Genomic DNA, 15,348 nt, shown 5'->3' with positions numbered 1-15,348 from the left:
AAACGATCTTCGACAAATAACCTTGTATATATCCGGAGATGACTCATGAACCATGATCTCATGACACTATTTTATGTTGTACATTTCATCGCCCTGCTTAGGCGTACTTTATCAGCAAAAAGCATGCCCTTTGACAACACCGTTTCTCTAGATTCATCCCACATTGCTGTTCGAAATTCATCAAGATCCCTTGTGAGGGTATCCACATCTGGCATACTTGGAAAATGATCAAGGTAGGGAATCTCTATTGAATGAAACGACATGTGGGACTCGTACACTCTTGGTCTAACGGGAGGTGGAGCATGCTCCCTCGTCAAATCAGGTTCAACATTCTCTTCCTCCTCATCATCACACTCATCAGGGAAGGGTGTATCATCTCCAGACTCATCAACATTGTTGTCATAATCACTATTCTCTTTTTCACTCTGCGCATCTGCCAGATCCCAATTAAATATGTCGTCTTCGGGTAATTGAGTAAGGACAGGACCTTCAAGTTGCTCGTTTTCACTGCACAACCATAAAATAATGAGTTTCTCAAATTGATCCAAACTTTACATATAACTTTATCACTTCACTTACAAATCATAACGTGTTGATATCCCATGATGGACATTATCTTGTTGATGATGACTCCCGGATGGACCGCCATGATCCAACATACCAAAACTAGGCATATTCCAACTGGGCGTTGATTCATAACTTGTAAAATTCATATCTGGCCGGTACCCCCGTGGAATATATGAGTGTTAATACAAATTCATTACATAAAAATAAATATCGTAACACAAAGGAAAATTGAAGTTTACCACTCGGCTTGTGGATAATGTAAACTAGGGAAGAAATTATTTCCTCACTCCTCATTCGCCCGTGGAGATAAGTTTAGATCAAGCCAAACTCTTTCACCTGGAACCTGTTCGGCTAAACCTGCTCCAAAATAACCACCCGACGATTGAGGGATATCTCTACTTTACGCAACCTCATTATTGCGAACGTCTTCAGCCTTGACGTATATTTCCAATATTTTTATCACAAGAAATTCTTGGTATTCATCCGGAGTCCTCAAAAAATCCCTCAGAGTTTCATCGTCTTCGATATTAAACTCAGCATAACAAGCAACCCCTTGCGGAGTGACAGAATACGGATATCTTCCGGTTACTTTAATATTAACCGAACGTTTGCTTATACTCATTTTTTTTTTTACATAACAACGATACCAATGTATTGTACTCCATTATAAGTGGCAACTTAACATGACACTGTGGAGAATAACTATAGTGTAATGGGTTATTATCCACCACAACCTCACCCCCCTCCCCCCAATATAATGAAACCCTAATTTTTCGCTCTTTAGACATGATGACAAAATGCAAAATAACTTAACGAACAAATATTTTGGAAAACTTGAAGGATTCTAAATGGATGTTTACAAAATCCTCTTGAAACTCTTTAAATAAGGAAAAAATTGATGTATAGCGCCGTAACTTTGCGCGCTATACCCAGTTGAATTATTGGTCTGTCACTTAAGTTCAGAAGATTGGCAGTAGGCCCAACTTTTACGTATAGCGCGGTATTTCACCGCGTTATACCCCGTTGGCGTGTCAGTTAATACCAGAAGAATTATTAGTGGCCTCAGAGTTCAAGTATAGCGCGATATTTCTCCACGATATACCTTAACGGACAAACGTTCCGTTAAGGTATAGCGCGGTGAAATACCGCGCTATATATATTATGGTCCCCAATTTTCTTTTCCACATATTTTGGTTTTTTGAATCTAAAAGAACCACATTTTGGTTCTGTACTCTCTGAATCACTGCTTAATCGTGTCACAACTCACAAGTCTCTCTACAGTCTGGTCACGATCTAGCTTGCTGCTCACATTTCGTCAACATCCCTTGTTTGCTATATGCGGATGACATTGTGTATTTAGTACGAAAGAAATTATTTTCTGAAAAAATATTTTTAAATTTTTTATATTTGGTTGGCTCAAATTATTTTTGGAAAACTTTTTTCTCGTGAACTTATTTTGCTCTAACTTCATTTTCCTCATAAGATGAGGGTTCAGAGTTCATGGAGGAAAAATATTTTTCAAAACTCTTTTTCAACCTTCCTCACTCTATTCCCCACCCACACCCCACCTTTCATCCAACCAACCCCCACCCCTACTCTACACCCACACCAACCCCCACCCCTATTCCCCTCCTACCCATTGCATCTCACATATTGTTTGCCTAAATTATATATTTGCTAAAAATTATTTTCTACTAACTAACCAAACGCTAAAAAATATTTTTCGGAAAAAGTTTTTTACTCACTAACCAAGCATTAGAATAGAAGTAATAAAATCACTCATTTTCTAGGTGGACGTTTGGACATAAAAGTTGTGAAATTTTGGAAAAAAGTAAAAAAAAAAAAATTCAAGTTGAAAATGGTATTTGAAAATTAGAATTGTGTTTGGACATGAATACAATTTGAAGCTATTTTTGAATTTTTGTGAGTGAGCGGTTTGAAGTGAAAATTTTGAAAAGATAGTTTTTTAAAGTTTTTTAAATTTTGAAATTCAATTTCAAGTGAAATTTGAATTTTTATGGCCAAACACCGATTCCGGAAAAAGGTTTAAAAATTTTCGAAAAAAAGGAATCTTTTTGATGGCCAAACGGGCCATAGGAAACCATTTTCCAAGGAATAATACCAAACACACCCTTACTTGATTGGGTAATATTGAGTGACGGAAATGGGGAAAATTGTATTCAAGTCTTCCTAATTCTTAGTTCGCCGTTATTATAGAGTTGCTTTAATCGGTGAAATGACACTTTGAATCTCCTTCAGAAAATGGCTTCATTGACCTTTCTCAAATTGATTCCAGAACGCAAGCGCAACCAAACACTCACAGCTAATGCTCACTTAAAGAAAATCAACCCATTAATCCACTTTCCTCATTTCTTCCCCAAAATCTCTCTTCACAACCATAACTCACATTTCCAACTTTGCTTCTCGCAACGTTCACATACAGCTCACGACTTCTTCGACAACACCTATTCTTTTGTGACAAAAGGTTTCTTTCTTTTAACGTTTTCATTTACACTTGTTTCCCTTCGCATCATTTCAACAATTCTTGTTCCTGAGTTTCCTCAAAGATGGACCCGACTCATTGCATTCTCTAAACGAGCTGAGTTGGAGCTGATGTGTAGTTGTCCTCAGCATTTGATTCAAGCTGTGGTTGCCTATGAGGATAGACGCTTCTTTCACCATTTTGGGGTCGATCCGGTTGGCGTTGCTCGTGCTGTTTTGTCGCTCTCGTCTCTTGGTGGTGGCAGCACCATTACCCAACAGGTACTCAAGTACGCAGATGGGTTGTTTGTTGTTATGCCTCAACGAATCCTTATATGAGTTGGTTATTCGTAATTTTGTATACTTTTCGGCATTGTTCCTCTGTCATTACGGCCCACAGGAAACCAGATGAGCAGGCCCAAAGCCCACACATGAACAGGCGAATGGATCACTTTTGGGCGTTGACGCCAAAAATATAACTGAGTGTCCCTTTTTCAAACTACCATTTATATTTAGTCCCATTTTTTAAAACCTTGGCAAATTATGACCTCCCCTTCATATTTCATAACCATAAGTTTTACTGTAAGTTTTAACCCAGGTTCACTGAGAAGTTGTGGAAGAGTTATAAAATGTTTTTAACCAATTCGGAGGGTTTCACTTTCACCTACGTTTACCGAGAATTTTAAACCCGATGATCTAAATCACTCAAGTTCACTGGGAACTTTAGGCCCAATGTCGGAAGTTGTAGAAGAACTTTAAGAAATGTATAACCAAAATTTAGACCAAATGGTAACGTAAATTTCCCATTCTTCTGATTGTGTAGCCTTACAGGTTATATTTGCAAAATATTTTAAAACAGGGACAAAGTATAAACAGTGGCCCCAAAAGAAGCTATTTGTGCACTTCAACCTCTGCTTTCTTCTTTAATTATTTTATATTGGGATTAAGGCCTAAAGCTGGAAAATTAATTTACTTTTATCATGGGGATGACTCTCTCAATTTGGATTAGATATTTTAGTGGGGGTGTTTTTAACCCTTTACATCCTAAATTGTAGAAGTAGGATGGTCTATGTGTATGGTAGAGTATTTTAGACAATAAATGGGCTGTCAGTGGGAAAGGTGTATGATGGGTGTCAATAAATACTTAATTTTGGTAACAGTTGCTGTCAACTCAACTATCTCCAATAAAATAAAGATTGAACCATAACTCCATTGCTACTACAAGTGGTCTTCCGTCGGAAGGATTACATGTTGCACTTTCTCTTCTTTCTTTATAGTTGTAGGAAAACCACTACTCTTTTTAATTAATCAAAAAATGGGTAGTGTCACCTCAACTGAATATAGAATTCAAAGTAAATGATGCTTTTTGTTTGAATAGTGGCTTTAGAAAATATTTTATGAGGTCATGGTTCATGAATGTTCAATATACTTACCATTTATAACCATGAATTCAGGCGATCATGCCAGATAGACGCTGCAAATGTTATATTTTACATCCTCAGTTGTTGCTATCACCTAATGTGACACATATCTCTACTTGGTCACCAATCATTATCAAGCTGGTGTAAACAGAGTTAATTCAGTAGTCAACTTTAAACAATAGAGGGAAGTATGAAAAAGCAAATGCAGAAAGTAATAGTAGACCAATTCCAGCCGCATCTATACAATTTCCAGCCAAGCTGTTTTTGTTCTTTCTTTCATCATTACTCTATATGGAGTCCATCTTATTCTTTCTCATTGTATCTTTGTCCATTAGTCCTGTCTTTGGATTTACCTTGACAGAATTTGTCTATCCCAACTTTACTGCTTCCAATCTCCAATTTATCGATAGCACTGGAAGTTTCTTGTTTTCTCGCAATGGAACGTTCAAAGCTGCTATCTTCAATCCCGGTTCTGAACAAGTTAAGTTTTATTTGTGTGTTATCCATGTGGAATCCAATACCATTATCTGGTCAGCAAATGGTGATTCACCTGTTTCGAATTCAGGAGTTATGATGTTGACTAAGAATGGTATCAACATTACTGAAAAAGATGGCAGCTTTAAATGGTCAACTCCACCATTAAAGTCAGCAGTATACGCGATGCAGCTAACTGAGGCTGGAAATCTCCTTCTTCTTGATCAGTTTAACGGGACACTTTGGGAAAGCTTTAATCATCCGACAGATACAATTGTTATTGGACAGAAGTTGCCTGTTGGCGTGATGCTTTCTAGTGCAATGTCAGGTGATGACTTGTCAAAGGGTCATTACAGGCTTTCTTTGACTGATTCTGATGCTATTTTACAGTGGCAAGGTCTGACATACTGGAAGTTGTCCATGGAGACCAAATCTTATACTAATTCAAATTATGAAGTGGAATACATGGCTGTCAATCAGACAGGTCTGTATCTTTTTGGTCAAAATGGTTCTGTAGTTGTGATAATGGTGAACTTGTTAAAATCCACTTTTCGAATTGCCAAGTTGGATGATTCAGGCCAGTTTATCGTTAGTAGTTTTGATGGCGCTGACATTAAACGGGATTTTGTTGCGCCAGTAGATGGGTGTAGAGTACCTTATGTTTGTGGAGGGCTTGGTGTATGCACCTCCGATGTGTTATCAGATAATCCTATATGTTCCTGTCCTGCTAATTTCAATCTTAGATCACATAATTCAACCAGCTGTGTCCCTACTGACAGTTCTTATTCTTTGCCAGTTTCTTGTAATTCCACCAACTATAGCAGTCCATCAAATTCTTTCTCTGCGTCATACATAAGACTTGGCTTCGGTGTGGACTACTTCACTACTGATTTTACCATGCCCTTCAGGTATGGGGTAAATCTATCCATGTGTCAAAATCTCTGCTCAGTAGACTGTTCATGCTTGGGGATATTCTATGCAAACTCATCTGGTTCTTGTTATAAACTTGAAGACGAATTAGGGTCAATTATGGTAAGGACAAGTAATAATAATCTGTTGGGATTTGTTAAGATCTTGGTTGGAGCTTCAACAACCTTTGGGGATAATAATAATTTTGATCAGGAAACTGTAAGCTTTCCTTTAGTTGCAACAGTGCTCTTACCTTTCACTGGAGTCTTCCTTCTGATGGCACTGGGTTTCATATTGTGGAGAAGATCTCGACCAGAACAATTAGGGAAGATAAAATCAAAAATAAGCCAACCTAATTCTCCTTCTTCAGAGGACCTGGATGCCTTTTCCATCCCAGGATTACCTGTAAGGTTCGAGTACAAAGAGCTTGAGGCTGCAACTGATAATTTCAAGATTCAGATTGGGACAGGAGGCTTTGGTGCTGTATATAAGGGTGTGCTCCCTGACAAAACTCTTGTTGCAGTAAAAAAGATAATAAATTTGGGCATCCAAGGACAGAGAGATTTTTGCACTGAGATTGCGGTCATTGGCAGTATTCACCATATAAACTTGGTCAAGTTGAAAGGTTTCTGTGCTCAAGAGAGACAACGCCTATTGGTTTATGAATATATGAACCGTGGATCGCTTGATCGCACTCTGTTTGGTAATGGACCTGTCCTGGAATGGCAAGAACGGGTTGAGATAGCTCTAGGTTCTGCTCGTGGACTTGCATACTTGCACAATGGCTGTGAACAAAAGATCGTCCACTGTGATGTAAAGCCAGAGAACATTCTCTTGCATGATAACTTTCAGGCAAAAATATCTGATTTTGGCCTCTCCAAGCTTCTAAATCATGAACAGTCCAGTCTATTCACAACAATGAGGGGAACTCGTGGCTACCTTGCTCCTGAATGGCTCACAAGTTCTGCAATCTCAGAAAAAACTGACGTCTACAGCTTTGGAATGGTACTCCTTGAAATTGTAAGTGGAAGGAAAAACTGCTCTAAAAGAACACAAAGTCACAGCCTTGATGATACAGCCACTGGAGATCACTCATCATCTTCATCTGCACAGGGACTTGTGTATTTCCCTTTATTTGCATTAGAGATGCACGAGCAAGGAAGGTACCTTGAACTTGCTGACCCAAAACTTGAAGGGCGGGTCAGTGGTGGAGATATCGAGAAGTTCGTGCGGGTTGCATTGTGCTGTGTCCATGAGGAACCAGCTCTCAGGCCAACTATGGTTAGTGTGGTTGGCATGTTGGAAGGCGAGATACCACTGACTGAGCCAAGAATGGAATCTCTAAACTTTTTACGTTTCTACGGGCGACGTTTTGCTGAGGCATCAACCATGGAAGAAGCTGGAGGCCAGATTGATGTCATGTTATATCCTCAAGCAAATACTTCTCATACAACCTCTAGGAGCATCTCTAATGCATGCTTCTCTTATATTTCGTCCCAACAGATCTCGGGTCCAAGATAGAGTCTAGCTGGTGCTACTTGATTTTATAGAAGTGGAGTGCAGATAATCTGTAAATTGTTGTCCAAATGTATATTAGGTTACTCATAAAGAAACATGAATATTGAATTTCTACCCAAAAGGGAATGCATTCCATTCTTAACTCTTGGTTCAAGCTTGTTTAGATACAGCAAACGGATAAGGGTTTGATTTGCCTCTCTACTATCATAAATAGGCCTTATTTACCCTCCATTTAAATTTTTTATCAAAACTATCCTTACCGTTATACATTAGGTTCATATTTACCCCTTACATGTTAAAACGGGTTATATTTGTCCTTCGTTATACTTTAGGATCATATTTACCCCTCTACTCTTCAAAATCATATTTATCTCTCTACTCTTCAAAAAGGGTTACATTTGCCCTTCGTTATACTATCCTTCAGACTGGTCCTATCTGAATCTCATATGGTGCACTCGTTGGAAATCCAACTTTACCAGCCAAAGGAATCAAATGTGATTTTTACAGCATCCGTGATTTAACATGATTGCTTATGCTCACGAAGTAATATGTGACAACATCTTGCTGAAATTTCAGCCTAAAGATGTGGCCAATTATAATGCCTTTTTAAGGTTCAGACGGCTGCTAGCTTTTCCTTTTCTACTTCAGCCTTTATTATTAGTCAAGAATTCAGAGTTTAAGTTCAGTTTGTCCAGATCACCTTTGCACCATTACTAAAGTTTTCTTTATGTGGCAAATACCTCATCCTGTCTACCCACGCTATTTAAATACTAGACATTAGCAATTCCCATATCTACTTGTTTTCTTTTCCAAACTATAAATTCCTTTTTGGTCTTAGATACAGGCTAAAAGTAGTATTAAGCACCAGTCTGATGAGTGAGAACATATTGGAAGTTTCATTATAGCATAAAACTGATTCTTTGTTTGCCTCTCACATCAGTATCTCTGATACTTTAAATATATATTAATAATCAATCTTAAGTTTCTGCTTCTCTACTTAGAAAACGATGTTGTCTACCACAATAAATTGTTCTTAATTCCCATTATTTACCTGCCATTTAGTTCTATTTATTGGAAGGGCAAGGGTGTGACTTTCTGTGTGTGCTATTAGACTCTTTTTCAGGTAAGTCGTGTATTTCTGCTTATTCATTGTAAACTTCTTACCTGTGGCAGCTTGTCAAAAACTCATTCTTGAAGAATGAACGCACATTCTTGAGGAAGATTGTTGAGATGATTCTGGCTTTAGCACTAGAGGGAAAAATCTCAAAAATGGAAATCTTGAGTGCTTATTTGTGTAAGGTCAAGCACCTCTTCATTCGTTGCTATCTTAACTTCATTCATAAATTACTTCAGGGACTGGAAAATAAATGCATTTTGCTTTTGTTTCTTTCTTCAGATTAATTTATTTTTTCTTAATTCGTTTACGGTCGGTTGTGGCTTGGGATGAGAAAAAACTGAGGAATGCAAAATGACCTTTCTTGGTAAATACATCGACTAAATGAGATGGATACAAATATCATGTTTGTCCCCCCATGACATGTCCTGTAATCTATTTTGGTTTTCTTATTGTTATGCGTGAAAATTTAACAGAGCCTATGACAAACCAGATATATTGGGGACATGGCATTTATGGTATTCAATCTGCATCAAAATTTTATTTTGGGAAGCATATATCTCTTCTTAGCTTGGGGGAATGTGCTATGCTTGCAGCAATGATACCAGCGCCAGAACTCCGGTCACCGTTCAGGGATTGTAGCAGGTTTTGTAGCTCATATAACTTTGTTACTTACTTTTTCCTTGGCGAACATAGCTTCTTCTGGTCCTGACTGCTTCTGCTGTTCTAATGGGGTACTTCTGCATTTTATTTCTTGTCTGAAAATATAAAACCTTGGTGTGATGTCCTTAGAGGAAAGACCTTCCAAGCTAGAGTGCTGAAAAGGATGGTGGAATTTGGATTTCTTGATGTCGAGATGGCAGGCATTGCTGTAAAACAACCTCTCATATTGAATTCTGGATGCCCAGATCATTCAGATGGGTTGTTGGTTATATCGACTTCCTCTCGAGAGGTAAATACAATTTTTTTTAATCCCAGTCTTATTTCAATTCTGATCTGAAATTTTGAGTCAGTTGGTGTGTTTTTCCTAGTAAGAGAGGGTTGTTCTAGTGGTGAGCACCCTCCACTCCCAACCAAGAGGTTGTGAGTTCGAGTCACCCCAAGAGCAAGGTGGGGAGTTCTTGGAGGGAGGGAGCCGAGGGTCTATCGGAAACAACCTCTCTACCCCAAGGTAGGGGTAAGGTCTGCGTACACACGATCCTCCCCAGACCCCACTAGTGGGATTATACTGGGTTGTTGTTGTTGGTGTGTTTTTCCTCCTCACAACTCAATGAGAAGAAGCAGCTTTGCCAAATCCATACAACATCAAAGTTATTCAGTTACATCCATTAATTGAGTTTGTTATCATGATCATTTTTACTCTTTTAGGCACCCTGAGAAAAGCTTTTAAACATTTAAACTTATCAAATTGGCCCAGGAATTAATACCCACATCTAGCGTTGACTACTCCAAAGACAAGTTCTTCAAGCAAGTCTGCTGGTTGATCGAGCTAGTTTCTGATTTTCTTTGTCTTGTTTATGGTGAATTTATCATATAGCATTCAGGTATGAACACAAAGTGCGACAGAGGTTTATTCTCAACCATCAAGAGAATATGGGATTGGGAAACAGAAAGCAAGATATGGGAAGTGAAAGAGGACATGGAGAGATGGGCAACTGGTGTAAAACGATTGGGAAGCATCAATGGTTCCAAGTCCAAATCAAAAGAAACTTCTTTTCATGATCAGACGTAAGAGATCTCTTCCAACGTTCTATATGAATTGTAGAAATGGTTGATGAGTTTCAGATTTGATTATCTCATGCTAGTTGGTTAAAGTACTTGTGTGTGGCAGTGATTTTTCATAGATGCATTAGAGAGAAACAAAACAAAGTTAACTGTTACTTTGGTCGTCAAGATATAAAAGTTCATTCCTATCTAAAAGAACTTGATTACCAAAACATGTAAAACTGAATGTTTTGGCCATAAAGTTTGTTTGTACTTTGTAGTAAGTGCTTTCGGGTATTTATCAAACACTGTAAAAGTACTTCCAAATGTTAGTACAGGCACCCTAAGTACTCTCTGCAAAGCGATTTGCTTATTTCTTGGTGATTAAGCTTATTGAATGAAATAGGGTCTTTGTAGATTGATAATAGTGAGTCTTACCACAAATGTGATGGCAGGTGTGAGGCCAGGAAAAGGGGACCATTAGCTCATGACATCATATGAATTGATGCAATGACACTATCCATAAAGATAATTCGAAGACTTTGGAAGGAATTCCAAAATGGTCCTAGAAGAATTAAGAGTCAGGCCTTTTGATAGCCAAAGATCCCAATAGAGGGACTTTGAATACAAGTTCCTATATGAAAATGCTCTCTAACTTCTGAAATGTGTTGCATTCATTGCTTTGCTTAGAGCTTCCCCCCACCCGTAGCACTAAACTATTCCAAGCCTTGCCTCACCCCATTGCCATGCCCAGTTAATTGACTATTATGTCTTTCATAAATGGGCATGATCATATTAGATCTCAAACCAATCTATTGAACAAGGATAGCTCTCAGTGGAGTCAGGAGCCAACCAAGCTTTTGAATCTCTGAAGGCTGTTGTAACCGCAGTGCCAGCAGTGTTGACCCTCCCTGTTTTCTCTCAAGAGTTCGTTTAGAGACCGAGAGATGCTTCTGGAAAATAGAAAGGAAATTGTTGCTGCCTTGATCCAGAAAGGAGATGTCATTGCCTAGTTCAGCAGAAGGAAGCCTTATTAGTGTGTTAGAAAGGGCTACTACCTATCGTTGCAGATGCGCAAAGCTGGAGAATAGGAAGACACTCTATCATGAAGACTAAACACAACCGCCTAAAATATCTCCTTGATATATAGTCAATTCAAACATCAACGCGGACTATGCAACAATGGCCATTAAGACTGACTTTCACTTCACAGTTGACTGTAAAATATCATTCTTTCATCATTTGATGCTTCTTTTCAGCTGACATAAATGTAGTTGAGGTTTCTTAGATTTGCCATTGGGATTTGTAGCACCAAGCATTTGATGAAGGAAAGACATGTTATTTTTAGGTTGATCACTAGGCACAAGCATTTAGCAATCAAGAATTTGTCGTATGCCTGTATCTACCTATTCAAGGTTGAAGGTCTAACATTAGATGTGCAATAACAAGTCGCCCTTATCAATGTCTGGCATGAGTTGTATTACAATGTTTCAAATTGGTCAAACAAATAGCCGAGGATAAGCAACTTAATTTCTCGCATTGAGGGTCATTTAACTTATAGATTAGTTACGTGAAGATTCTAATGTATGAATTATTATATGGTAAGCAATATTATAAGTAAAGGATTAGCGTACCGAGTAATAATGTAGGAATCGCCAATGTACATGAATTGTTATGGTGCAACAATTGTTAACTTTAAATGAATCACCGTATATTATTGATTATTCCGACGTAAGACATATGATGATATATCTTCGGAACTGGTTCTCTGATATCACAAAATGGTTTGATCCTATTACAAAAAGAAAGTACGCTATATGGATGTTACTTAATTTTCAAAACAATCAGGTTTGTGTGACCCAATAAAGAACATCTTGAGTCATCAATTAGAAGAGCATGCGTCAAAGTGATTTTTATCTCTAAATACTCTTATTCAAGTATTTCTCGTATACTTGTATATCCTATATTCTATCTCGTATAAAATAATACATATTCCCATAAAAGTTACTTGATATTGTTAATGCAGCTCACTGAGTTTCATGATGCAAATCAAATATCGAAAAATGGTCAAATATATCGTTGTACTTTTGAAAATAGTTTAAGAATATCTCCCGTTATACTATTTGGTTATTTGAGTCCCTACCGTTATACTATGGTTCAACAATACCCCTCAATTGGATGGACCGTCACGTGGCTTCCCTAAATTAAAATGGCCCAACCATTGTTTTCCCCCGATTCATTTAGCTATTAACCTGTACCCGACCCAACTCCCCCCCCCCCCCCAAACCCAAAAAAAAAAAACAACCTAAAAGTAAAAAACTCTATTTCACCTCTCAACCAGAGGTGAAATTCGGGTGTATGTCTGCTGCTTAGATTATCCTGAAAGCATGTGTGTGAGACTTGGAGATCTGCTCCCAAAATTTTCACACCAAGACAGGAGTTGCTTAAATTATTTTACCCGATTCTTTTTTGTTTCTTTTCCTGTTTTGTCATAGCTTAATGGGAAGGAGGAGAGGTGACCCATGAGAAAGTATGGTGATCTTATTTACCCGCAAAACGATACAGTTAAATATGTTACGGGGTTTATATACAAGCGAATTTATTTGATCCAAAAAATGATAGAAAGACAAGATTAATATTAAGATTAGCAATTGAAATTGAAGAAGATAACGAGTCTGGCTCCGAATGCAGTGTCTCCAAGAGCAAAAGTGAAAATAATGATAAAAGGCAAATAAAGTAGTTAAATTAAGAGCAAAAGTAGTAAAATAAAACTTTTATATGCAAAAATTTTCATGTCCTACAATGGCTGCTGAGCCTGCTATTTATATCTTTACCTAGGGAAATAAGATCCTAGGATCAAGCTCCTCTTCAATAATAATAAAAGAGTCATTGATGAACAAGTAACGGCATGCCATGGATGCAAATATTCTCTGCAGCGGTCGCTCATTTAGTGTTAGTGAATATTCCCTTATTGAATGCTACCCAATGGCAAACCCTTGAGCTTCTCCCGTCGACTACTCTCCCTTCGGAGTCTATCCGGTACCAGCCACACTCATTGTATCATTATTGGTTGTTCCCCGACTCGTCCTTTGCCTATCTTCAGTTTTCACGTGTCATATTACCATTTGACCATCTGCTATCAACTAATTTTACCCCATACAGATAGTCCCCCTACTTTTTGGTGACATAACTTAGTGTTACCGGGAAATAGGTGAAGATTCCTTTCTTGGCGGAAAAGTTTCTGAACAGTCTCTGACGCTTGAAAGGACGCACGTCTTCTCGCATTTAATACTCCGAACACGTGTTGCCCCTCGATTCAGCAAATATTTTTGTCAGTTTTCGAGGTAATCATGACCATGATTTTTGCTGTCTATAACTTCTCTGCTACTCACCATTTTTACTTCTCCACTTTCATAATTTTCATAAGCATTTCTTCCTCTCTGCATCTGCTTAGAAACTTTTCCATCTCCTTTAACTTTCTCAGCAAGAAATTATCCTTTACAAACCTTATACCATCATGTCTTCATACACTGCTTCCCTCGGTAATGCCGGTCTTTTCTACGGCAGAGGCCCGAAGAAAAACAAAAATCAGGAGGTTGACGTTGAGTCTTATCCTTCCACTGTTAGCACAATCATACCTCTTCAATTCAACAAGGCGAACGACCTTCAAGAGAAGACTCCTTCTGCATCTTCTCGAACTTGGCCAGTTAGTAGGTATCCCTCCTCCATTCGCCCTTCTAGTATTCCCACTATGAAGGAGGACTGCAACTACCCAAACATTGAGATCCTTGCCCTAGACATGGTAGAGCGAGTTACCTACTCTAAGGAGGGTTTTGCATATGTTTATACGTATCCCTTCACATTGGGTCCGTACTCTTTGGGATAGAGTGAAGGACTCGACCCAATAATTTTGAAATTCTGCCACCGATATCAGGTCTGCTTAGCACAAGCGGGCCCATCTATATGGCAGGCGGTGGCTTGCCTTCGTCAGTTGTGCACGGAGACCGGAAAAACCCTAACTCTTTCACACATAATGAACCTTTACTCTCTTAAGGTTTTCCGTGGGGGAGTACTAAACCTCAGTAATCATGGCCACCATACTCTCCTCACCAGCATAGATGATGACAACGATCGTGGATGGATGGAACGATTCATCGTCATTGCTACCAGGGACATCAACCTGGCCACAACTCCAACTTTTTCTGAGTCGTGGAATCGCTTTTGTAAGTTTTCGCTCATTCACTTCCTTCCTTTTGTGAAAATATTATTTCCCGTTGTTGCTGATTTTCATGTTTCTTTTGTTTCAGTTACCCGATGGGAACCATCAAGGGTTCAAGGCCTAGACCAGTGGATTCAGAAAATTTTGAAAATCACGACTCCAGAATCCCGTCGGTGGAAGGAAATGGCCCCCAAATACGGGTGGAAGGCCAAGCACCTTGGTAAGTCAAAACACCATTCCTTTTACCCTTGCTCGAACATAAGAAATCTTTATGAACAAACTGCTAACTCTATGTTTTGGTCCGATGCAGGACTTTCGAGGGGCTCTGTCATCTGCCCCGAGGTCGACGCCTTAGTTGACACCGATGAGGCCAGGAGGGTGTTGGAAAATTCCCTTGAGAGCTCGCGGATCTGATAGAGCCACCGGTGAAGATGCCTCCTCTTAGAGTCCCCACCCCGAGAACAAGAAACCGAAGAGAAGACACACCTCCTCGGCTGGGGCTCAAGAGAAGAGAGCAAGGAAAATGCCATCCAAGCCGGCCACAGTGGTCCTCGTTGATGAGGGGAAGCCAGTGATGAAGAGGCTTCCCTTTTAAGGAGAAAAGGATCTTCATCAGCTCAACCGGGGGAGCTTCGAAATCGGATATCAGATGAAGTTGAGGCCCTTTGGAGTGAGATGGGCTTGGTCGAGAATGTTGATTATCGCTTCCCGGCCTCGATTGTTATTTCCGGTCAGAGGAGTTCGGATCCTAAGCCTCTCCTGCCCCCAACCATTGAACAAATAACAAACAACACTTCCTCTGCCATAACTGATTCTTCTCCTTCTACCCCTATAGCTTTACGTCCATCGACACTAGCTGCTCCTTCGCCAATAGCAACTGCCTCTACTCTACCGGTATCAGCTGATTGAGAAAGAGGTTCTTCTCCTCCTCGGTCTCCTGA

The 15,348-nt window shown here is 39.1% G+C and overlaps 2 protein-coding genes across 3 annotated transcripts; both read left to right on the top strand.

Moving 5' to 3' along the window:
- Positions 1–3,191: 3,191 nt before the first annotated feature.
- Positions 3,192–7,504, top strand: LOC107785480 (G-type lectin S-receptor-like serine/threonine-protein kinase At5g35370). Its single transcript, XM_016606796.2, has 2 exons — positions 3,192–3,330; positions 4,503–7,504. Exon 2 carries the CDS (start codon positions 4,761–4,763, stop codon positions 7,371–7,373), a length of 2,613 nt encoding a protein of 870 aa, XP_016462282.1. The 5' UTR covers positions 3,192–3,330; positions 4,503–4,760; the 3' UTR covers positions 7,374–7,504.
- Positions 7,505–8,540: 1,036 nt separating this feature from the next.
- LOC107785481 (uncharacterized) lies at positions 8,541–11,591 on the top strand. 2 transcript variants are annotated; one of them, XM_016606798.2, is made up of 5 exons: positions 8,541–8,669; positions 8,961–9,129; positions 9,277–9,436; positions 10,022–10,212; positions 10,988–11,591. In XM_016606798.2, the coding sequence occupies exons 2-5, from the start codon at positions 8,966–8,968 to the stop codon at positions 11,058–11,060; spliced, it is 588 nt and encodes a 195-aa protein (XP_016462284.1). In that variant the 5' UTR covers positions 8,541–8,669; positions 8,961–8,965; the 3' UTR covers positions 11,061–11,591. The 2 variants fall into 2 exon arrangements, with proteins under 2 accessions (XP_016462284.1, XP_075082676.1); XM_075226575.1 differs by having other exon boundaries at positions 8,544–8,664; positions 8,978–9,129.
- The last annotated feature ends 3,757 nt before the right edge of the window (positions 11,592–15,348 follow it).

The sequence above is a fragment of the Nicotiana tabacum genome, chromosome 12, assembly GCF_000715075.1.
Source record: "Nicotiana tabacum cultivar K326 chromosome 12, ASM71507v2, whole genome shotgun sequence".
In the NCBI taxonomy this organism is placed as follows: Eukaryota; Viridiplantae; Streptophyta; class Magnoliopsida; order Solanales; family Solanaceae; genus Nicotiana; species Nicotiana tabacum.
The sequence above is the reverse complement of the archived record's forward strand: the minus strand, read 5'-3'. Positions and strand labels throughout refer to the sequence as shown.